We start from the raw sequence: 24731 nt of genomic DNA, 5'->3' as shown, positions 1-24731 counted from the left end.
AATGGATTTGGGAAATTGAAATTATTCCCTGACTTATATTAGTAATCAATTTATAAATAAATAAATCTTCGTATGCATACAAACAGATGCACACGTGCACAGTCATCAGCAGGAAGAGAGATTAGTATACGCTCTGACTTCTCTCCTGGTGTGGGAAGTAAAACTTCCCAAAGGAAATCTCCCATAGAGTATTAGCAAAGACTTCTCTTTCCAATAGATATACTACACTGGAATAACTCAAGAATTGGGTAAGCTTCCCTAATTAAAAAAACCAAACAACCTTTAATTAAACACATTCAATTCAAGTCAAACCTCTCTGCAACATCCCAACATCCTCCCAAAATATCTACTGGGGTTGATATAACATTCTTATTTGTTTTACTGGTAAACTAAATTCTTAGAGGCAAGTAATTATATCAATGGTCGCTTTGAAATAATCCTTTCCCCTTGCTGTAACAAGTTCTTGGAACTAAAGTTTTCAGTTACTTATTAACTTTTTGCTATGAAGCAAGCCAATGTGACTTTGAGTCAAAATATAGGTATACAGATCTGAACAGATCTGTGGTAATTTATTCACAGTCCTATAGGCTATTTGGGACTTGTGCTTGTAAAAGGAAAAAAGGGCCAGGTTAATACACTTATTTGAGGAAATTTAAGGGTATAGGATGACTTGTAATGAAAACAGATGCAAATCTTGTTACTACCAATCTCATGCTGTCTTTTAGGTTAGTCTGTTGTTATAAATGGATCAAGCTTAACCAATCTTGGGTATAATTTGAAAACACTCAGAAGCCTAAACGGGGAGAAAAAGAGAGAGAAGACCAAAGGTGAGGCCAAAAAACAAAAAAAAAAAAAACCTCAAATCAAATGTATCCAAAAAGAACCATAAATTCCTCCCTTAACATCCTTTGTTGAGCATGTATTTGCAGAAGGAAACTATAATAACTAAGCAGTTTTGTTATCTGCAGGTTTACTCACATATCAATATTCTCAGTAAATATTAATAAAGCTTTAAGATCCCAAATGCTCCAAATCAATTTCACTACACTGGATACAGGGAGTAAAAATACACTGTGACTGTTATAAAAAATAATCCCTTATACACATAATGATCCTAATGTAATTCCTCCCTTTAAAATACTATCTTAAAAATTCCAAAAATATAGATATGCCATTTGAATGACCAACGAAGCGGCATGTGCAGTACGCACCTGCACCTGTCTCTGTCAACAATGGAGCGCCACCTAAGTCCCGCTATCTACAAGACCAGGAGCAACTGTGAACCGAGGTGAAGCTGGGAAGTTGACAGTTCAGGGCGTCGGGCCTGCAGCGCTAGGAGCACCGAAGTCGCAGCCCTACGTCAAAGATCCCCGTTTCTGAAGAGTCACATTTTAACATCAAGAATGGAAATAAGAATTAACCAGTCAATACCAGATGCACAAATCACCTGAAGAAGAGTTAAGTACCTGCTTCTGAATGGAAGATGAAATTGACCCTTTTACAAAAAGGGGACATCTAAGTTTTATCTGTTAAGAGCAACAGGCTCAATTTCTTCACTTTTAAAAATCTTGATGATTTAATAATATATGTCGCTGTGCTAAAATAACTTTCCTGAAACATCTTTAGTCCACTGATTTACATGGGGGGGTTGCTACACACTGGAGAAGATTCAAGTTTGTTCAGGACTTGTGAGAGTACAGTATTTCCTCAGCTACTGTCTCGATCAAACACAGGGTCATTAATTTTGTTGTGTGGCAAATTTGCTGCATAGTCCACTTAGATAAACATGATTGTTACTCCTGACAAACTGGCCTAATTCCAGATAGACTGCCTTTTATTATGCGATTATGTCTACAAGTGTTCAGATCCAACCCCCAGGATGGATGGAGTTTACCCAAATCCTCAGATTCCTTCTTCCTCCCCCAGGGAAAAAAAATCAAAATTTGTACTTCTGTGGGTTTGACAACTGAGTCTCTTTCAAGTCAGTTAATATGGTCACTTTGTCTTTCTTTAGAGGAGACCACGGGTCACTAACTTTGCACGAAAGCCATTTCTTCCTCCTGCACCTGGCTTGACTCAAGTAATGTTTTTTCTTTTTTCCTCCTCACCACAGTGCTTGGGACGAGAGAATGTAAACATCGACAGAACAGCAGCCCTATGACCACATGAGTACTTTCCCTTCAGGTAGATTCCATCAGCCAGCTGAGTGTCTCATCTCCATTGCTCACTGGGAAGTCACTGAGATTTCCGTGGTAATTTAGTGTCCCCTTTACTTTGGCCTCCATCTGAGAAAAGAGATGTTTAATTGGGCTGTGTTGGTGTACTGTAAAAGTATAGATTAAAAGCAAACAAAGCAAAGAGAACAATTAACTTTTAATTTCCATGTGAATGACACTGCTAAAAAGACAACCTTTAATAACTACATGCTATGTGCAGCATTATAGAGGTTGAGAAACATAAAAGAGAACTCAACAAAAAAGATCCTCTTAACTCAAATGACTGCGGTTTAATTAATTTCCAGCTGAAATACTATTTCAGCAAGTATTTATTATCTACCTCAGAGCCACTGTGTCAAATGCTGTGAGGATCATAAAGGAACATGAAGACATAATCCCCGCCTACCACATCTTTCCATCCCTTTAGAAGACAAAGTCAATTTCATTTTCTTGCTAGTGAAATTAAATTCCTTGCCATGGCATAGAATTTGATAATTAATCCTCAATTATTTATTATGTAAATAAATGGGACACACTGGTGGTGAAAAATCCAGCTGAGTCTTTGTTTTGGTCCTAACCTGGCAGAAGCTATAAGTGATAGAAAAGTCAGCTACTGGGAACAATGGTTTCTAGTTTTACATGTTTAAAAGAATTTTTTTTAAATGTTTATTAATTTTTGAGAGAGAAAGAGTAGGGGAGGGGCAGAGAGAAATGCAGACACTGAATCCAAAGTAGGCTCCAGGCTCTCAGCTGTCAGCATAGAACCCAACACAGGGCTTGAACTCGCGAACTGTGAGATCATGACCTGAGCCGAAGTTGGACGCTCAACCAACTGAGCCACCCAGGCGCCCCTTACATATGCTTTTTTAAATTGGGAAAATGTTGATTATTCTTTCTTTCTCTTTCTTTCTTTCTTTCTTTCTTTCTTTCTTTCTTTCTTTCTTTCTTTCTTTCTTTCTTTCTTTCCTTCTTTCTTTCTTTTAAATTTTTATCTATTAAATTTTAGTTAGTTGATTATTTAAAATGGACAAGACTAGAACCCAGTGACCTTAAGAGCCAACAAAATATACAGAAAGTTTTAACAGGTTAGCAAGGAGGATGAAGCTTCCTACTCCTAGGCCTGAGAGAAAAAGGCAGGGGGAGGCACGAATGGTAGAAACACACAGGTGAAAAGGAACAAACTGCTGTATGACAAGATCAACCTTAAGGCCAGAAGAGACCACAAGTCAACTGCCAGGTTCATTCACATGATATCTAAATTGGTAAAACATAAACAAAACAAAAATCTGCCTCTATTGAAGAAAAAAGATATATCAATGAGAGAGGATGATTGTTTCAAAAGCTGTATAAATAGAACACTATTAAAGTAATTTTGGTGACAACATCTAAGGAGTTGGCTTTTCCATTTATAATGAGATATTACGTGCTTGTGTTTGTAGAATGATTTGACCTAAGGTATGATTAAATTCATAAAATGGCAAGGTAGGATTGTGCTCAAAGCAGTTTTGATAAACTACAAAATAAAATACTCATATTAACTGGACTGTGAGATTCTCTAGACCAAGGTTTGGCCCAAGGACAAAATGTGGCCAAGCACTACTTCAAAAAGTTTTATTGGAACCTAGCCACATTCATGCTCCATATTTATCTATGGCTGTTTTCACAGTAGAATAGCAGAGTTGAGTAGTTGTGATAGAGAGTATATGGCCTGCAAAGCCGAAAATATTTACTACTGAGGCCTTTACAGAAAAAGTATAGAAGTTATATTCATTCTCTCAAGGAGCTTGATCTTATGAGCGTGAGATCATGACCTGAGGCAAAATCAAGAGCTAGACGTTTAACCAACTGAGCCACACAGGTGCCCCTCAAAGATCATTTGATTTTTATTTATTTTTTAAAGTTTGTTTGTTTAGAGAATGAGCTGAGAAGGGGCAGAGACAGAGGGGGAGAGATGATCTGAAGCAGGCTCTGTGCTGACAGCTGAGAGCCCAACACAGGGCTCAAACTCATAAAATGTGAGTGAGATCATGACCTAAGCTCAAGTTGGATGCTTAACTGACTGAGCCACCCAGTGCCCCCTCAAAGATCATTTTAAATGCAGTGGCCGAAACAATAGTGAAATCCCAGGTAACCTCCAAGTTAACAGCTGAACACTTCTTTCTCTTCAAAAGATCCTGAAAATGGCCTTCAACAATAGTATCAGCAGTCTACTGAGGTCAACTGCTGTTGAAAGCAGTAACCTAGAGGCCAATATGTTATGTCCAATGTCCACTAATTTCAGAGTGATCTAGCTGGGCTGCAAGTGTACAATGCATACAGTTTGGATAATGCATACATTAACTGAAGCACTGCTAAAAGGCAGAAAAGTTACCAAGTCAGACTTCCCAGATTTCTTTTTTTTTTTTTCCTAATATTTTTATTTATTTCTAGGAGAGAGAAAGAGACAGTGTGAGCAGGGGAGGGTCAGAGAGAGAGGGAGTCACAGACTGAAACAGGCTCCAGGCTCCGAGCTGGCAGTCAGCACAGAGCCGGACGTGGGGCTCGAACCCACGAACCGCGAGATCATGACCTAAGCGAAAGTCGGACGCTTAACCGACTAAGCCACCCAGGCGCCCCAGCTTCTATCTCAGATCACTTAGTACTGCATCATCTTGGGCAAGGTGCTTATCTCTAATTCAGTTTCCTGACCTATAAAAATGGGGAGCGTTATTAGCTCACTCAGGTGTTGTAAGGATTAAATTAGCTAATACATGTAAGTAGTCACAAGACTAACTGGCACTTACTTAGTAAACCTTCAAAACATGTGTACTATTACAACTACTGGACATGACTTTTGTACACTGTTTTCTGAATCCTGTTCTTCATCATCATTTCAATATAACAAATGCCTTCAAAATGTTTTCTTCAGGGGTGCCTGGCGGGCTCGGTTGGTTTAGTATCTGACTCTTGGCTTCTGTTCAAGTCATGATCTCATGTTCATGAGATCAAGTCCCATGTTGGGTCCCCATGCAGGGTGTGGAACTGCTTAAGATTCTCTCTGTCCCCCTCTCTGTTCCCCTCCTTCACTCGTGCTGTTCCACTGTCAACAACAACTAAAAAGACTTCTTGACATCTAACAAAAGATCTCTTTACCTATTTCTTTTCACCAACAAGAAGTTTATTGCTAATGAGGATTTGGTCATGTGAAAATCTGTTTTTTCCAAATTTGTCATCCCATTCAATTTCCAGAGATTTATAATCCAATCTATAAATCTATATAAATATTATGAGATGGAAAAATAGGTGGCTTTCTTACCATTGAACGTTTGCTGTAAATGTGCAGGCAGAGGTGAGTGGGAAAGTGTTGCTGCATGCTGAGCTCCTGGCTGTAAACCCTTTAGTAAATCTGACAGAAAAACAGAATTGTTAGTGATCTTCTTCAATCTAAGATTTAAGCCCTTTTAGATAAAAAATGAAAATAGTTTAATTTATCTAATGTTATAAAGCATAGCCCCTCCTTTCAAAGTCCTTCTTAGAGTACATACATTGTAAAAATGTACATATATAAATATGTATGCAAATAACCCCGCAAATTGGACCTCCTCTTATTATAAATTTCATTCAGATAGAAATGTGGTATAGATGGTTCATTTAAGAACTGTAAATAAATTCTGAATCCACCAATTTGATTTATTATATATAAATGAAATCAAACTGCATTTCTTGAAAACAGTTCTGTCATCTTCACTAACTCCACGTGGACTACTCTCAATGAGTATAAATTCATGAGGTTTCCCGTTCTGTCAAACTAGGCAGGCCAGTAACTACAAGAGCCCCACTTACTCTGAGTTAGGCTATGGTGGAAAGCGGCTGAGGTAGATCCCGAGGTGGTTGTCACTCCAGCTGTGTCCGTTCCAAAGCCAAGTAGCTCCAAGGGAAACTGGAAGGGCATGGTCACTGGAACAAGGCCACCCAGCATCCCAAAAGGAGTCACATTTTGATTTGTTACAGACAAAGGTGATGTCATGAGAGTCAGAGGTGAGGCATTAGCCAATAATGATGCTCCTGCTGTGGACTGCAGAAACCAGGGGTCAAAATACATAAGAAATCAAGTCTTTAACCTGAATTGATTTATTGTATTTAATATCCTCATGGGCACAAGACTGTGTCCTAACTCCACTCTAACAGAAACTTCATGAGACAGAAAATGAAGACTGAGGTGAAAAGTCTATTTCTAAGAGCTACCCATATTGGTTTTGGAAGTAATTTTCTACTCTGCTCTTCATCACCAGTTTAGACTCCTTATTTTAATGCCCTATATTAACACTTCTTCCTCACCTCAGACTTTCACTTATCCACTTTTGCTTCTAGACCCTAGATCTGAGCCACGAGTCATTAATTCAATTAATATATGATCTTTGAAAATGCCTGGAAATTTCATTGTTTGTTTTACCACCTTCCTGACACAATCCCCATGGTTACTGTTCCAGACTAGGACTCTCTCAGAGCCCCTAATGCAATACCCTCTGCTTTCATCATAAAGCCCTAAAGAAATGAGGGCATTCCAGATGTTCTTCCTCATCATTAGCCTTATCTGTCTCTTCTCTAAGACTAACCATCTGACCTATGCCATGAATCCCACCTATGCAGAACGTTCTGTTACAAATACCTAGTATTATTATTGTATCTTTTCCTATGTTTCCTCTGTCTTGTCACATACAGAGTCCTCTTTTTTTTTTTTTTTTTTTTTAACAACCACAGTTATCTCTGGCTCTTCCTCACCCCTAGACACAACCTGACTTACTTGTACTCCTTTTGTTATCAAATTTACTAAATGATACCCTCCGTCTTCCACATTATTTTGTTTCTCCTTAACCCCTGAAAGCTGGTTTCCATTTTCACTACTTTTCTCAACTTAAGACTCCTTAAGGTAAAAAGGTGTTTTAACACTTCTCTACCTTGGTTTTGATGCCATGTTTATAAAAACTACATTTAAATCTGAAATACACTGACATTAATTAGCTTTCACTGAGAAATTATTTAAATATAGTTCACTAAGCTCTTTAATTCTTTGAGCAATTTTCTATTCAGCAATAATCTTTCCCCATTTTGATTTTCTTTTCTAGATGTACTTATCAACAAAAATTACTATAAAATTTTTTCAGTATTAGATACTAGCAATTATAGTTTCTGCAACTGTGAATTTTCTTTTGTAGTCTTATCTTTACCAATTCTAAGTTTTCCTGGCCAAAAATTTTACAGTTCTAAATTTAGTCAAGAAAACTGAATTCTTTGAATATTTTTTAGTCAGTAATCAATGTTAACTATAGTCAGGAAACAATGTTACTCTTCCAGTAAACATAATTAATAAAGGGGCTGATCATTTTATTTCTTAGTTTAATCCATGGAAAAATGTAAGTGATCTTCCCATACATATATGCCAATTACATATATTTATACACCAAAGGGTCCATGCAACTGCTAAACAAAAAATGAAGAATATCCTCAAGAAGGCTTCAATTCCAGTTTTTCAACTCCTTCTCCAATAGCCTTCCCTTCCCTTATCTTCTTTGTTAGCTCTCAAATTTACATCCATACTTCTGACTTTGTCACAGTTTCAGTCTTGTGAATCTAAAAGCTCAGTGAGGAATGTCACTTGGATATGGAACACTCATCAATCACAACTGAACTCATCAGCTCCTCCAATCACGTGACCCGACCTCATTTGCTAACTGCTATTATTAACAGTCTCTTTCTTTCCAAACACTCAGGCTTAAAACCTTAGTTTTTAGGCACCATAAAATAACAACACAAGATGAATTCATTGTCAACATACTCATTCTGTCTTCTTAAAAAAAAAATTTTTTTTTAACCACCACTTCCTCCAAAACAAGTACAAATCTTCATCACTTTTGCTTAGACTTGGCTACTTTTCTTATTTTCTAGTCTTTCCCTTACTGAGCCAACCATGATATACAAAGCAGATACATTTGGAAGAATTACTAAGTTAGAAATAATGCTTTGAAGCAATCTGGATAGAAAGGATCCTGCATCAATTTAAGAATTAATAAGAGTTATTTTCTAATCATAATTCTATTGTAATCTCAGGATAATACGGTCTACATACTCCAATACTGTTTGCTCCAAGTAACCCCCCAGGTAAGGAACATTAGATACTGGTAATAAGGAGAACTCAAGCTTTTCTGGAGGAGGCTAACTGAAGTATTAAAATAGCTGGAAAATGTAAATTAGGGCAACTTCCCAAATTAAGTAACTGAGCAACAGAAAATGATACCATGCCATAACATTTTGTACTTTCAAAAAACTTCCATATCCACTTCTGTTTATAAAACTAAAATGAAACATCAGATTATCTAAGTGTTACATGGCATTTATAAATCTCTTTCTCTCATAAGATGGAGACATTCCAAAAGTCGGGTATCCTATTGCTGATATCGTTCGGAATCACACAGGAGAAGTTGTCAACATAAAACAGGCAAATGTAAACAGGCGAAGTTCAAGATGATGCTCCATGATCAGAAACACTGCCATGACTCCCACACTTTATTTCCAGGGGAAAATATAAAGGAAAACCTTACTCTTCCTGTGGTGGGCATTAAATATATATAAATTTTTTTAACCACATGTTTTTATTTTGGTAAGTGCATTGGCCCCCCATTCTCCACAATGCCCAGCCTAATCTTTTGGAATATCAATCAAACCATACCACTCCCCCGATGAAGACCCTCAAAAGCTTCCCACTGAACACAGATTAAAACCCCAACTTCTTATCGTGGCCTACAAGGTCCTCCATCACATGGATCTGGTTGATCTCAGATCTTATCACCTATCCATCTCTCCCTAGTCTAGACGTGCTTGCCTACGCATCAGGCTCCTTGCTATCTCAGTGTCTGCACTCTGGCTCGGACTGTTCGTTCCCACCTATATCCAAATGACTGGCCTGCTTATTCAATTCTCTGCTCAAATGTTGTCTCTTGGAAGAAGCTTTTCCCAACTCCCTTATCTGTGTTAGCAGCAATCACACTTTTTCATATAATTGTTTTAATTTTTCAGAGCACTTAACATATATTTTAAAAATCTGTGTTTTGTTTGTCTCTACCTGGAATATACGTCCCATGAGAAGAGAAACCTTGAGTATGGTGTTCACTCTATTTCCCCAGCACCTAGAAAAGTGCCTGGCACATATTAAACACCTCATAAACATTTGCTTAAGGAATAAATTATTTTGGGAATTATAAAGTGGCAAAGACAGGATTCATAGAAAATCAATAAGCTGAAGGGTAAGAAAGAAGAGGAAAGCCTTGAGTAGAAAGTTATTAAAACAGAAAGAAGGTAGAGGTAATAATCTGAACCCAGAAAGATTTTAACTTCTGTTGAACTCAGGACCTGTCCTTTTCACTCTGCAGATAAACAGCTGGTGGAGAGGCCTTTCAGACAGGAACTCAGTGTTTTACAGGCACAGAGAGGGAGTCTCTCTTTAGAATCAGAGAGCTAGAGAAACAGGATCTAGAGGTCACAAGGTTTCAATGAGAAGCTACGTTAAAAACAAAAAGCCATCGGTTCTCCCAAACTTAAAACAACCTTATTCAATTATTGACCTTTTCTTCAGTCAAACCAGTAAGACAGAACAAAAAGGATCAGGTCTGAAGGCAGGAACACCGAGGTCTTCAAATCATAAAGTCATTTCGGAAAGGAAGACAACCAGAAGGAAGCAGTCATTTTTTGGAAACACAAATTCTGCCACACAGTTCCCTAATGACAAACCAATTGGTATGCCAAGTATCTAGCTTCTCTTGGGATAAATAATCAAATACGAGAAGGATGAGGGAGTGGGGTGGGGAACAGAACTGATAGACACTGGAGATGACCAAGGATGGGGAAAGATTTAGCCTTAAATTCGTAAGTGAAGGGGAAAAAAGGTTATTTTCAACTTCAGAAAAAAAGCCAAAAACATGTAATAAAGCAAATGAAACCACAGTTTATGAGTTAGCTCAACAGACACAATATTTTACATTGTCAAAGGTTATAATTTAACTCTTTTAGGAGAATAGCAAAGTATAAAGTGAGCTAAAAGCCTTATTATGACAAGAAGTAAAAAGTTAATACTAAAATGAATAAAGTGTCTTTATCCAATTTTTCATACTTAAAAACACAAAAGAATGCTAGGAGAATTAAAGGTAATTGATACTAGAAGGAAGACCCATTTGGCAGGGAACTGGTATTTCTGTCATAATTTACTCCTTTACTCAAATTAAGGATTAATATCAAAAACAGTCAATATTTTAATAAATGTAATAGGAATGTGAACTAACTCCCCAGACCTTAGTTATAACTTAAATTTTAACATGCAATCAATCCCTAATCAATGTTTGTTATTTTCTGATAAAAGCAAAATTAATAGATAAAACATCAGTGAGTCTAAGATTTCCAACTAATTAAGTATCAGTTCACTGAATTTTATTTTTATTAGAATTCTGGAATGAATTCATTCCTAAGCCTACAGTGAAGGCAGAGTGAGGATTTGGGTTTCATTAATTTATGAATGCCATTGCTTAGCTTGTACTGAATAGCAGAAAAATTTACAAACACTAACATAAACATACTTTCATTAGATGTTCCTATTCCACACAAACAGGAAGCAGTGCTTACTTTTAGACAACAGAATTCCACAAATCAATAAAAGTCATATTTTCAAAAACCATTTAAGAACCCAAGAACACATCATAAAATATAAGTATTTTTCAAAGCTTGTTATGAAACAGATTATGTAAAACCCATTTTCTTGACAAGAATCTAAAAAAGTACCCAGAAAATATAAACAATGGTGAGATGATAGTGATTTTTCTTTTTTCTGAATTTGCCTACAGTGAATACTTGTATTACTTTTAGGGACAGGGGACGGGGAGAAAGAATACTAAAGAAATCAAACTGGTCACATGAAGGACAAATCTGAAAAAGTCTCAGAATACAAGAGGTGGCAGAAAGATGAAAACAATGACAGAGAATATGATACAGAAAGGAGAGAGATGAAATATATGAGTGATAAAGAGTTCTCACAAAGCCTAGGCCAAATGGATCAGAAATCATAATGAAACACATAATAGAACAAAATATTCTTGAGCTGAAAAAGTCACTAGGTATAAGACTGAAAGAAGTCACCATGTTTTAGGTACAAAGTTAACAAAAACTTGTAAATAAATCTAGTCATAATTCAAGAATACCTGAATTTCAAGTAAAAAGAGAAAATCTTACTATTATTTAGGCAAAGAATATACATATAAGGGAACAAAAACTCAGGATGCTCTCAGACTTCTCCATAATCCTAAATGCTAAGCAAAGGTCAGTGGAACAGTATTTATAACATCGGAAGGGAGACAGTGACCCAAGAGGTCTATATATCCTCAAGTGTGATGGTACAGAAATGATAAGGGACGCTAGAGCTAAGGGAAACTAGGTTTCATGCTAGCCTTCTTGAAAAGCCTCTTTTCTTGAGTAAGGTACTCTGCTAACTGCACGATAAATTTAAATGAAAAACTCATGAATGGGAAAACTGGTATATAAAAGGGTGACTGACAGTAATTTGACAGAGAGAATTATGTATGAATAACTACAAGTTTCATGCAAAATAAAAATTTTACTTGAAAAGACAAATGGTTAAAGGGGAGAAAAACCCATGAATGTATAAATCTGATTAAATTAAAAAAATCAGAAAGTTAGCGGGGGGGGGACTAAAAAGAGGGAGAAGGGAGACAAATGAGGGCATATTAAACTCATTAGTTACTGCTTTGTTCTCGACTTTGACAACATACACTTTTAAACATTCATTCTATGTGTTTTTTCAAAAACTGTGAAAGTATGCATGTGCTACTTTACCCGGGGGGCAGGGGGGGGGCGGCGGGGCGTGGGGGAAATCCACACCCCAAGAGAAACCTCATCCAAGTATCCCCATTACTGGGATGTCAACATCAGGAACATGCCTTGGCCATAAGCGGTAAGAAGCTCTCATAAGCAACTTCTCTCTCTATATGGCTATTAAGCTGACTCATGAGAACGACCAAACAAGCTTACATTTTATCACATGAAAAACACGGAACATACATACCTGCACACTGGCGGTTACCACTGAAGACCCTGAGGCAGAGGATGGTCTATGTGGAGTAGACAACGGTTTAGTAGCACCCTGTGTTCCACTTCCTGTTCCCCCAGAGAGACTAGTCCTATTCGCTCCGCTTGAGTTAAGGTTGCTACCTCTGCTGGCAGGTACATTCACTGCAATTCCACTCAAGCTATTCTTCCCAACAGTTCCAGTGGGTGAAGAATTTGTTAGCTTTGAAGGGGCCTGAAGATTTTTTGTGGATGGAAGGCCTGAAGTACGATTGGAGGGCAGCAAATTCAAGGTGGGAGACTGTCTGCTGAGGTTTATCCCACTGGGCTGTTTATGGACTGGGTTGTTACTGCTGGAGTGGCTGCTCTGGGCTACTAGTGCATTTGGACTGGAAGAGCTTGGGGGTACCGGAGGCTTGGGGGTTGGGTTGGATTTAGAAACAAGTTTAGTTGATACTGAAGGCTTAGCGGACAGAGAGGGCTTGGGTGAGGCAGAAGGCTTAGGTGAGGGCAAGGGTTTAGGAGATGTGGCAGGTTTTGGAGAGGCGGCAAGTTTGGGGGACGCAGCCATTGAGAAGGGAGATTTGAAACCCTGCGTGGACATCTGTGACACCATAGCCTTGGCTAAATAGTTACTGGAGGTAGTGGTGCTAGGTACTGTCCTAGAAACCAGGGGGTGGGACCCTTGAGAACCATTTCCAGGTGAGGGAGTAGATAAGGGAAGGCGGTACATAAGTGGCTTATCTGAAGTCTTAATAAGCGGGGATGAACAGGAAAGTTGGGGATTATTACTTAATTTCACCACTGGGTTGGTCTGTGATTTACTAATGGTTGCTTGTAATGGAGACACATAGTTTTGTTGGACAGCTGAATGCTGGTGCACCTTTGTTACTTGTGTTAATGAAGAAGCGTCTTGGGCCTCTGAAGTTCCCAGAGCGTGAGAGGAGGCAGCAACTTGGGCTTGGGAAGAAGAGGAAACATGGGTCTGTGAGGAGGAAGAAGCGTGAATCTGACTCGACCTCTGTAGTCCTTGCTGAAGCAGCCTGGCTGGCAACGGTTCCAAGGAGACTTTAGGGTTCTGAATTGAAGAACCAGCAATAAGGCCTGAAGAAATGCCAGTATGAGCTAAATCCTGGGGTTTCTTTGGTACTGGCCCCGTGTGACCAGCAATAAGACTTGATGAATGTGCAGTCTGAGAAGAATCTAGTTTTTTAGGAGTAGCCAGTGGCAGCTTACTCATGATACTTGCTAATTTTTCTTCTCTCAGTCCTGGGCGAGGCTTTGCAGTTGGCATGCTTATCCTTGAGCCAGCTGGGGGGCCCTTGTTCCCATTGTTGATAACGGCTAAAGCTTCAGAAACAAGATCCAGTGCAGGTGGATGGAAAGAAAGGTCTTCATCTAGGGAGTCATCAAGGCAGATGGTCTCCTGGGCTGGTGTAGAGCTAGAACTGGTAGAGGCCACGGCAGATGTGCTAGAGCTTGTTGAAGGACCACCAACTGAAGCCACCAAGGATGCAGTAGTTTTCTGGTCCTTTTTTGGACTACACTCCTACCAGAAACAGCATTATGTTGGAAAAAATTAAATGAATTATTAAGTATCAGTTTTTAAAGGACTAAGAGATTCTCACGATGATTAAAATTCTACTGGAAATCTTTATAGATTGTGAAAACCAAAACATTTCTGAGGACAGAGCTCCTGACCGAACTGTGCTCATAAACCAAAGCATCTGATACACTGCACACAGCTGTCATACCTTAGTTAGCTCTTCTGAGAAGACTGAAAACCAAGCCAAAGAACATTCATATACTAGTTATGTTACTGGTGAACCACCCCCCCCCCCCCCCGCCGCCCAACCCTGCCCTCCGGCATCAGGTCTTCACATACTATTCCAAATCCATGTGTTCAGAGACTATTCTCTTTTTATTTTCCTTGTACCTAGAAGAAATTCTGCATTTATCCTCAGACTCCACCCTTGTCTCTAGAACGGTTTACTAGGATACAGACTCTCACTTTCTGCTTCCTTGTACTTCTGCCTCTGCATGCCCTGTGCTGTAGCCACCCAGAGCCAGTACACAGAGGAAGTGGCACATCAAACCAAGACTTGGAATCCAAGCACACTAAATTATGTCTTCTATTAACTATGGTAGAAATCTTTTGTAATTTATTCAACATATATTTACTAAATGTCTACTATGAGCAAGGCCATATACTAAGAAAACAGGGTTATTAGGAATTAAAATTCTGAATACCTAAGAGAATATTGTCTGTTTTTTCAAAAAAAAATTAACCTTCTTAAAATTCAAGTAAGAGAAAAGAGAATTAGAGCACAGTTTATTATTATTATTTTTTTTTAGTTTACTTTGAGAGAGCATGCGCGTGTGCAGGCGAAGGGTAGAGAGGGAGGGAGAGAGAGAATCCAAAGCAGGCTCCGTGCTAACAGCACAGAGTCTGACTTGGGGCTCGAACTCATGAACCATGAGATCATGACCTGAGCCGAAATCAAGAGTCAGACACGTAACCGCTTAACCTTCTGAGCCACCCAGTCACCCCATATGGCACAGTGTAAAATATTCAAAGAGCAAGAGAATTAAAAAGAATTAAAAAGACAAATAAGAGAATTTGTTTCCCTTAAAAAAGAAATATAAAGTATTTGACTCATGTCATTTTTAAGATTAAGAAGAAATAAAACTGGGGCGCCTGGGTGGCTCAGTTGGTTAAGTGTCCAACTTCGGCTCAGGTCATGATCTCAGAGTTTGTGGGTTCAAGCCCCATGTGGGACTCTGTGCTGACAGTTCAGAGCCTAAAGCCTGCTTCAGGCTGTGTTTCCCTCTCTCTCTCTCTCTGCCCCTCCCCTGCTCATGCTGTCTGTCTCTCTCTCTCAAAAATAAAAATAAACATAAAAAATTTTTAAAAGAAATAAAGCTATTACATAAAAATCATTTCCAAGTTTCTTCGATTAGTTTCTTTAAAACAAACCCAAATAAACCTAAACCCAAAGTCTTAAACTGTGTATCAATTTATATCACCACAACAACTTACCTTAACTACAGCGGGGAAAGAATGGAGAGGAAATGTCTCTACCATCAATCCCCGTCTACAGTATTACTGTAAAGCAGCTGTTAAAAATGCTGTTAAACTCTAACTTCTACAGCAATTTTCCTGAGCTGCTACTCCAAAAGCCCTGATTGAAAACCCCACTGCCTCTCAGAATTCTGTAACTCAGAATTCTGTAGCGTAACTGCATTAAGGTCAAACTTGTTAAGATATGAATGGGTAATGCATATAAAACACGTTTGCTTTGACATGCCATCCATCTAATTATCATTAGTGAAAATTTCATTTTATAAAAATGTATAGAAACTGATGAGGGGAGAATGTATTGGAATAATTCTGGCAGTGTTACCAATATAAAACTACTTTTTTAAGTAACTTTTTATTTTATTTATTTATTTTTTTTTAATGTTTTTATTTATTTCTAGGAGAGAGAGAGAGAGAGACAGCATGAGCAGGGGAGGGTCAGAGAGAGATGGAGTCACAGACTGAAACAGGCTCCAGGCTCCGAGCTGGCAGTCAGCACAGAGCCCGACGCGGAGCTCGAAACCACGAACCGCGAGATCATGACCTAGGCGAAAGTCGGACGCTTAACCGACTAAGCCACCCAGGCGCCCCTTAAGTAACTTTTTTAAAAAATGAATAAATTGGTTGTATTTTTACCTACTTATTTTTTTAAGTTTTTATTCATTTTGAGAACTTGCACGCATAAGAGAGAGCGAGAGAGTGTCTGCACCAGCGGGGAAAGGGAAGACAGAGAGAGAATCCCAAGTGGGGCTTGATCTCCACAAGCCATGAGATCATGACCTGAGCCAAAATTAAGAGCCAAGGCTTAACCGACTGAGCCACCCAGGTGTCCCTATTTATTTATTTTTAAAGTTAAGCTCTAGGGCAAATGTGGAGCTTGAACACAGAGCCCTGAGATCAAGGGTCGCATGCTCTTCTGAGCCAGCCAGCTGCCCCCAAATTATTTGTACTGGCAAAGATAGTTGTTCCTGGCATATATTTGAGTAAAAAATGCAAGCTATCCCATTTATAAAATGTTAAATCATATGAATAAATGAACGGGTGCTTGGATGGAAGGAAGAAAAGGTGGCAAGAAAGGGAGGGTAGGTTTGTACCACAAAGTAAGAGTTTTTTTTTCTAGATACTTATACTTTTCTCTTTCTTACTTTTCCATATTGTTTGCATTTTCTTTCTTTTTTTAAAGTAGGCTTCATGCCCAATGTGGGGCTTGAACTCACAACCCTGAAATCAAGAGTCACATGCTCCACCAACTAAGCCAGCAAGGCACCCCCACATTTCTACTGTATTTCCTTACATTATCTTTATAACAAAAATACATATTTGAGGGACAGTAGGGTAGGAAAAACACAAATCGGCTATATAGTTTTTCCATTTGGGGAAAAGGAAAAAGTAATTTAATCACAAAGCCACAAACAAGCAAAAACAGGTAATTCCCTATGCCATCCTTGTGATTATTAGAATTCTGATAAATTAATCATATGTTTGAATAGATGTATCAAAATTTAACAAACACTTCATGAAAAGCATTAGGAGTTCAAAAATAAAGTGCCAAAACAAAGCACGAATTCAACAGATGTGATGAAATACTGGCTCAATATTATTTGGATTAGAAGATAAGTGAGGTATCTAAGAAAAAGAGGACTATTTACTCTGTACTCACAGAGCCTCTAATATTAAAAGTTAAGAAGGCCACAGAGAAGGATGACCTTCTGGCCATATCTCTTAAGTAAAGAAACATCCATTCAAAGAGATGAAGTCCATGGGGAAAGTCTAAAACCTAAATAAAGCGTGTGGTATTTCTTTATAATTTTACTTTCAAATGATTATAGTTTTCACTTCTAGAGGTTGTACTTGGTTCTTTTCAACTCTGCTTTGTCTATTGTGATATTTTTTATCCTGTCTTCTCATTCTTTGAATATTAAACAAGTTAAATCCCTTTATGTTCGAAACCCAATAAGTCTATCTCTTGCCTCTCTCAGGGATCTATCAGATGTTTCTGCTGACTCTCACTCACAGTAATTTATTTCCTTGTGTATTCTGTATTTTCAGATTGTAAGCTCATGTTTGATAGGGTATCTATGAGGGAAGCCTTTGAAGCGAGAATTTGATTTGCCAATTGCCTTGGGTTAATACTAATCTAATACCTTTAAGTTATTTCAAAGCTTGAGGATTTCCCAGATCTTACAGGTAGTGTAAATTAAACTCCTAAACTCCTTAAATTCTAGGGAGAACTTCCTTCCCCTAATCTAGGACTCGGGTCAAGACATGCACGTTTCTTACTTTCTGCTGGTGCTGGTGAGTGAATTTTTCTAGTCCTTTCTTTTACCAAAGAGGTTACCCTTTGAAGGTCTGGGTTTATGATGAGTTTCAGTCTAATTCTTAACCTAGATAAGCCCCAGAAAACCCTATCTCTTGTGCTTTGAGAAGAAATTAGAAAATAAACCATTAAGTGATGGATGAAAATCAGCAAATGCCCCTATAGGCAACCAAAGTTTCAAAGACGCAGTAACACTCTGACAGCTTCTTCTTTGCTTTGGGCCCTTGGGATTTCTCTTATTTTATCTGCAATCTCAGCTATGCTTTTAAAGGATATTTGTTATATTTTATAGAGAGTTTCTAACTTGAATGAGGTTAAATCTTACAATTGAATTAATGTGTTCAAATTTCCCACTGCCACACATTTATTCTCTGAAATACAGTGGTCCTAGGATTTTTACAAAGTTTAAAAACACTCTTCTTAAGAGTATATAGTACCTACTGATCTATGCCAAATACCATATATCCTTTTCATCTTATGAATTTATTTCAACATTTCCCAATTATGATCAATTAAAGATTTGGTTCAATACTTACCTTCACTTTGGGTTTAGGTGCAGGAATCACCTTTTTCTTTGCCCTAAGACAACAGATTAAACAGGAGGTCATTTCAGTAACAGGTCACTCATCAGGAAATTCTTATCTTTTCGTTACATGGGTAAATAATTTCTTATGCTATTTGGAAAAATTCTACAAAAGAACTATATATATATACATATATTTGTATACATACACACATATATGCATATATACATATACACACATATATTTGTATACATACACACATACATGCATATATATATATATATACACGCCCCCACACACACCCACACACACAGTTTACATATGCATATACAATAACATTTCCTCCAATTTCGATTAACTGGAAGAAAGGCCAAACTATTAGCAAAATATGAATTGTAGATGATAATGGGTTTTAAAAAATTAAATGTAAATAACTGAAGACAGGGTAACAAAGCTGCCTAAGAAGACTCATTTCAAAGAACTGGTAAGAATTAATAATTATTTACAGGAAAACAGATCTTCAAGAAAGTTCAAGTTCAAATTAAACCATAATTTAAGAAAAACCATTGCCAAGAACTTGTAAATAAGATATTATTTAAAAAAACAAACCCTCGTATTTAAAGAAATTATGTTACTATGAAAAATCAAATAAAAAATGTCAAAATGACAGAAAAAAAAAGGCAAGAACTCTGGAACCTTTGGGAACCAGTGTGAAAAAGTCTGAAGACAAGAAACCTTACAGGTTCCATAGTAGGATAAAGTACCTAAATGTCTGTTGAATGACTAAAGGATTAACAAGCTAAAATACCTCACACTGAGTATTTCCACTTCATTAAGTTGAAATGTCATCCATTAAATTAACAAATATCTTGATTAAAACTACCAATCTACAACTTCATTAAGGTAACAGTAATTTTCAAAGTTTTTTTTATAAAGACCATTGGGGCAAAAAAATGTCAGGCCCAAACATCCCTTCAATTTGTGCTTTCTGACATAAAACAAGATCAAACAAAACACAAAGTTAGTCATAATAATAAAGCTACATAAAAAAACTGAGAGAGGATCTATGTAAATATCTGCTTTAGATTTAAAGGGATGAATTATTTACACCTAAATTGTAATACAGTTGTGATTTTAGAACTACTGGGAAATTAAAGGCCAGAAATATTATTGATACCAATACATATATGCATATCGATATCTCCCGGACCCCAGGATAATTAAACCACCAGCAACAAAGTAAACCTATGTGTATGAAACCAAACTTATCCCACATTTCTATTCAAAAAATAAGAATAGCAAGAACTGAAAACCACAATCAACTCAACATAACGCTGATAGTAGACTAACAAAATGTCCTTTCTAAGAGCTGTAAAAAAATTCCACTAAAATTGGATACACGGGGACGGAGAGTTTTGTAACGTTATCCAGACCAGACCATGTAGAATACTGAATTACAGTGGTCCATAAAGTCTCAGTAACTTGCTAATTTTATATATTTTTTCAACTTATTATTACACTTCTATGGTGCAGAGAAATAGCTCTTAGTTGTAGGTAAAAATAAAATTCTTGTCAAGTCAACCAATAATTACCCAAAATATAACCACAAAAAAAACAGCTTTTTACTACTGCCTATCAGGATAACAAGAGGCCTTTCTTTAGTAATCACACCACTAGGGAAATATCCAGTTTTGAACAGAAGGGCAGGGCATGGAAAATAAGTTAATTTTGTGGAATGAAGCACTCTGCAAGACGAGGCAGGGTAGGTATGTACCAACAGCTGTCTCCCAAGGCATAAAGCTATAGGTTGGCTATGCTGATCGTCATTAAGCAGGAAAGAAAAAGGACACAAAAGAACTGGCGGGAAGAAGGCCCAGGAACAAAGGGAACCATCAGAGGCTTCCTGTCCACGTGGCTCCTAACTGCCAGACCTCAGGCCAGCCCACATTCAGGTGTCTGGAGGCTAGCCTGAGAACTATTTAACAGATAAATGTGTTCTCAGGTCTACACAGTCAACAGTAAAAGGATTCTTTTTTTTAAAAAGGCAGTAGTAAAATGGAGACTGCCTAAATGTACACTTAAGCACACTATTTCACCTCGCATTTAATAACTAATACTTTTGTTTACTAAAGCACATAATGTGAGTAAAAGTAAGTGAAGAAATACGGAGTCTGTTTTACTCACGGAGCAGAAGTAAGATGATTATGTACACTCCGGCTTTCCTTAAAAAGCATTCTGCAAAAGTTAAAAGGACACGATTATTTTTGTATAACAGATAAAAGGCACTTTCTTGTTTAACTCACATGGTTTTCAACAGTGTATTACTTGCTTATTTATCAAATGAAAGTTATAACGGCACAGAGTAAATTCCCTAATCTGTCTTACGGGGTGTTTTATAGAATATTTCTTTAAATCTTTTAACAGATCAACAGATGTTTTCTGCTGATTTAAGATGGAACACTTAGATGACAGGTTGCGCTTTAAGGTTTATATTGGATGACTATTAATTTTTGAGACACTACTCTATACGACTATTTTCAACAGAACCCAAGGTTGTGTGTCTCTGTCTCTACACTCTCAATTTCATATTCAGCTCTAAGCTTATCTGCATGATACCATGTATCATGTATCATCCCCTCCCAATGTTTATGGCCATCTACCCCTCCATCCATTTTCTCTATTAGCAAAGTCAGGTGCAAAAAAGAGAACGTGGTTGACAAAAAAGTCACCCTTATGTATGTTTCTGTATCTCCATGTCCCTGTGACTAACTCTGTTTTGTCTTTTCAATGCTTGAAGTTTTTAAAGCAGAGATCACCTGAAAGGGCTATACAGAACGCTAAACACACTAGGTTCTTAGCAAAATGACTGTCATATATCTGTCTATATATATGTATCTTTAATCAGAGCAATAAGAAAGTAAAATAAAATCTAGGATGTCATATTTCTTACCTTGCCTGCATCCAGCCCTTAGGCCACAATGGTTTCACCTCTGTCTCCATAAAGGATTTAAGATAATCCTCAGCAGACTGGCTTTTATTTGGCTCTAACTCATAGCATCCCAATTTGATCTCAACAAGGTTACATAACAAAGTTCTAAACAGATTAAAAATATATATTTATATATAAATCTGACTGCAAAATTGTGGAAAATTAAGCTTAAAACAGATTTTTTTAAGCACATAAACCTGACAGCAATGATAAAGAATATTATCTCAAGAATTCAGAAGATAACATGAAGATAAATAATTGCTAACACATATAGCTAAATCCCCAATGTGAGACAATTTCCTTTGATACCTTTCATCTAGGCATCAAAGATTGAAAGGGATAGTCTTGCAATCACACCCTCTACTTGGGGTACACAAATATTGGTAAAAAGGATGATTGATTATACATGTATACAGAGTACTTCACTTTCTGAATCTAATATGACTGACTTAATAATTAGAAAATTAGCTTATTAAAAGTAGAATATGAAAATAAAAGTGAAAGCACTCTAAAGATATCAGGACCAAATCAAAGTTCTCTTGAATAAAGTTTTCCTACACACAAATTTTTGGTTGCTTCCAATCTACTCTTCCATTTTCTATATATTCTTTTTATTAGAAACCTTAGTTCTGCATTATCCATTGGTTAAAAGTGAAGGCTTTGGTTAAATTTTACCTGATGGTGTCATTCCAGTGGAATTTCTTTCTTGGTCCTATGACACGTTTCCCCGGTTTCTCATCGTCATCTTCCTCGGATCCATTTTTTTCTCGTTCCTCATCTGTTTGCAACCTAGAAATGAAAAAGATTTTATGAAGCGAAGTTTTAACCCAACAGTGGCTATGATATGCTCCAGAGACACTTGTTAAATTGCTTAATTGAACGTTAACTCAAAAGGCAGAGTAAATAGGTATTCTACCTCTATACGTAATACTTTGAAGAGCATCATAAAATAGTTTGATAAATTAGGTCTTCAACCTGTGTTATTTAAAGGCATGATTACTTATCTTTGAGTTCAGAAAATATGTGTCCGACTTCAGCCAATCAAATTGAGTGACATGGGAAATATCTGACCAGCGCCAGCTCTTGCTTTGATCACACCCATACACTAAATCAACAGACCTTTTACTTTTGACACCAAAGCAACTGAATTGGAAGTGTTGTGTCATTTAGAAAATATTTAATTATACAGTTTCAGTGGTATATGTGGATTTGTATTTGGTGATAAAGTCCACTTACAACCAATTCCTAAGGGCTAAAAATATTTCTTAAATGCAAAAGCCAGTCCAAATAGAAGAGGTACATACTTGGCACACTTAGCTTGACTGCGAGCTTGGCAGTCCTCCTGGTATTTAAATAGCTGTTCAGGCATGACATTGCTAACAGCCAGTTTCAGTTTTTGCAGAGGTTCTCTTAAACGATCATCCTGAGGAAAAAAAAAAACATACTACAAGTTTTTTTAAACACATTTACGAAAATTATTTTGCAAGCAGATTCTCAAAAGACACTAATTGTAGATTTAAAACGCAAGCATATTTAAATACAGACATTTCTTCTACAACACCGAGTCTTCACGATGCACTCCAGCTATAAAATTAGAACAACTGTACTTCCCAGGCAGCCAACAAGAATCCTACTTTCTGCCTGGTAATTACCCCAGCATAATTAACAGTGTTCCTTACAAATTTTTTCTTTAAAAAATGTTTTACTTGAGTATAGTTGACACATAATGTATTCCTTTATATTCTTAAAAAGGCCCCATGTTTGGCCACGAAATGATATGGACACTTTAAATGTAATATAAAGAATCAAGTAAAGAACATAATCTACATTGTGCAGACTACTACTGGTTGATTACCATTTTGATGGGGAACTGGTACCAGGAGAGGAGATACTTCTCTGCAACACTAGAACATATTATTTGCTTTGGGTGACAACCAACGGGATGTTGGCATCCTGTTCTTTCATTTTATTGTTACTAATTGTGACTCATGCTGCAAGCAAAATTACACAGTCAAGGTCAAAGAGAAAGAGGAAACTGGAAGACTCTTACTGTTTTCATGCATACCAATTAACAAACATTATTGCACACATGACAGTGTCTGCTATAAAATCCCATTAAAAGAAAAGTGACCTTCAAGGATGATGGTGCCTAGGTGATCACTTCCAATTCTGCAGCTAAGACTATCTGCCTGGGAACAACCCAATATCTATCAACAGTAAAATAAATACAATAACTGGGATGTATTTATAGAATAGAGCAGTATAAACACTGCACAGAAGGAAAACTGGAGTGCTACCGCATGTAAAGACATAGCTAAATCTGAAGCACATAACGTTCAGTGTAAAAAAACAAGCTGCAGAAGAAAAGTATGGAGACAGGATGACTCCATTTATACGAAGCTCAAAAAAGCATGCAAAATCAAACAATGTAGTATTTAGGGATTAAAAGTATACATGATAAAACCATATAACGAAAAGCAAAGGTTAAGATAGATGTCTTCTTCCACACCCAACAGGAATATTAAATCACTTCAAACACCAAATCTGAACTGCCCCTCAGAAAATATTTTATAATGTATGAGAGGCTGTTCTCCTATCTCCAGCTCCTTTTCTACTGGCACCTATGCCCGTCACCTAAACGTACGGCGGTAAGCTCCAACAGTCCATGTCTGAAGGAGCCAGGCGCAGACACAAAATCTCACCTCAAGTAAATTTCACTTATTACTCTGCTTTCCACTGAGAAAGAACTTATAGTTTCCGAATTCAAAAGAATTATTTTATGAACAGAAGTACAATACCTATAATAAAGAATCCTATGCCTATCAGATCATAATACTAGTGGTCCTGGGCACCACATTCATCCCCCATCAGAGCTACGGAAGCCCTGGGACAGCCATGTTATGCTGTGTGACTCCTATCCTCTGCCCAGAAAAGTTTAGGTTGACCCAAGATAGTATAATCAGATTTTCTGATACAAAAACTTGGACTGGGATGAGAGGGCTGAGTCAATCCCTGTGTGTGGCCTTTCTATAATATAAAACCTTGAGAATGAAGTAATCATATTTTCAGATGCACATAAAAGGATAAAAATAAGATATAGGGAGGCAGGTAGAGAAAAACAAAAGTTAATCCCAATTATCAGTTTCCATCCCTTTCTTGTTTTTTTGTTTTGTTTTGTTTTGATTTGTTTTTGAGAGAGAGAGAGCATGAGCGGAGGAGGGGGAAAGAAAGAGGGGGACAGAGGACCCAAAGCAGGCTCTGCATTGACAACAGAGAGCCCGATGTGGAGCTCAAACTCATGAACTGTGAGGTCATGACCTGAGCCAAAGTTGGATGCTCAACTGACTGAGCCACCCATGTGCCTCCCAGATGTAGTTTTAATTCCATGAAATACATTTAGTAATAGAAAAAATATGTCCTCTTTTGTCTTAAACTGCATTATTTTCTATTATTTGCAAGTTATAAATATTTTAAAAATACATAATCAAATAAATCATAAGGG

The 24731-nt window shown here is 37.3% G+C and overlaps 1 protein-coding gene across 2 annotated transcripts in view; it reads right to left on the bottom strand.

Moving 5' to 3' along the window:
• Positions 1-1816: 1816 nt before the first annotated feature.
• UBN2 (ubinuclein 2) overlaps positions 1817-24731 on the bottom strand; it is a 66982-nt gene continuing 44067 nt past the window's right edge. For both annotated transcript variants that reach the window (XM_039234039.1, XM_039234040.1), the window contains exons 9-17: positions 22534-22652; positions 21905-22018; positions 21191-21334; positions 20425-20475; positions 18253-18295; positions 12319-13869; positions 6039-6270; positions 5512-5601; positions 1817-2285 (exon numbers count right to left, since the gene is read on the bottom strand). In XM_039234039.1, coding sequence (XP_039089970.1) covers positions 2236-2285; positions 5512-5601; positions 6039-6270; positions 12319-13869; positions 18253-18295; positions 20425-20475; positions 21191-21334; positions 21905-22018; positions 22534-22652 — 2394 coding nt within the window. In that variant the 3' untranslated portion in view covers positions 1817-2235. The remainder of the gene's footprint in view (positions 2286-5511; positions 5602-6038; positions 6271-12318; positions 13870-18252; positions 18296-20424; positions 20476-21190; positions 21335-21904; positions 22019-22533; positions 22653-24731) is intronic.

Source organism: Hyaena hyaena, unplaced genomic scaffold, assembly GCF_003009895.1.
Source record: "Hyaena hyaena isolate Hyena2069 unplaced genomic scaffold, ASM300989v1 scaffold_82, whole genome shotgun sequence".
NCBI lineage: Eukaryota > Metazoa > Chordata > Mammalia > Carnivora > Hyaenidae > Hyaena > Hyaena hyaena.
This window is presented reverse-complemented; position numbering and strand designations above follow the sequence as displayed.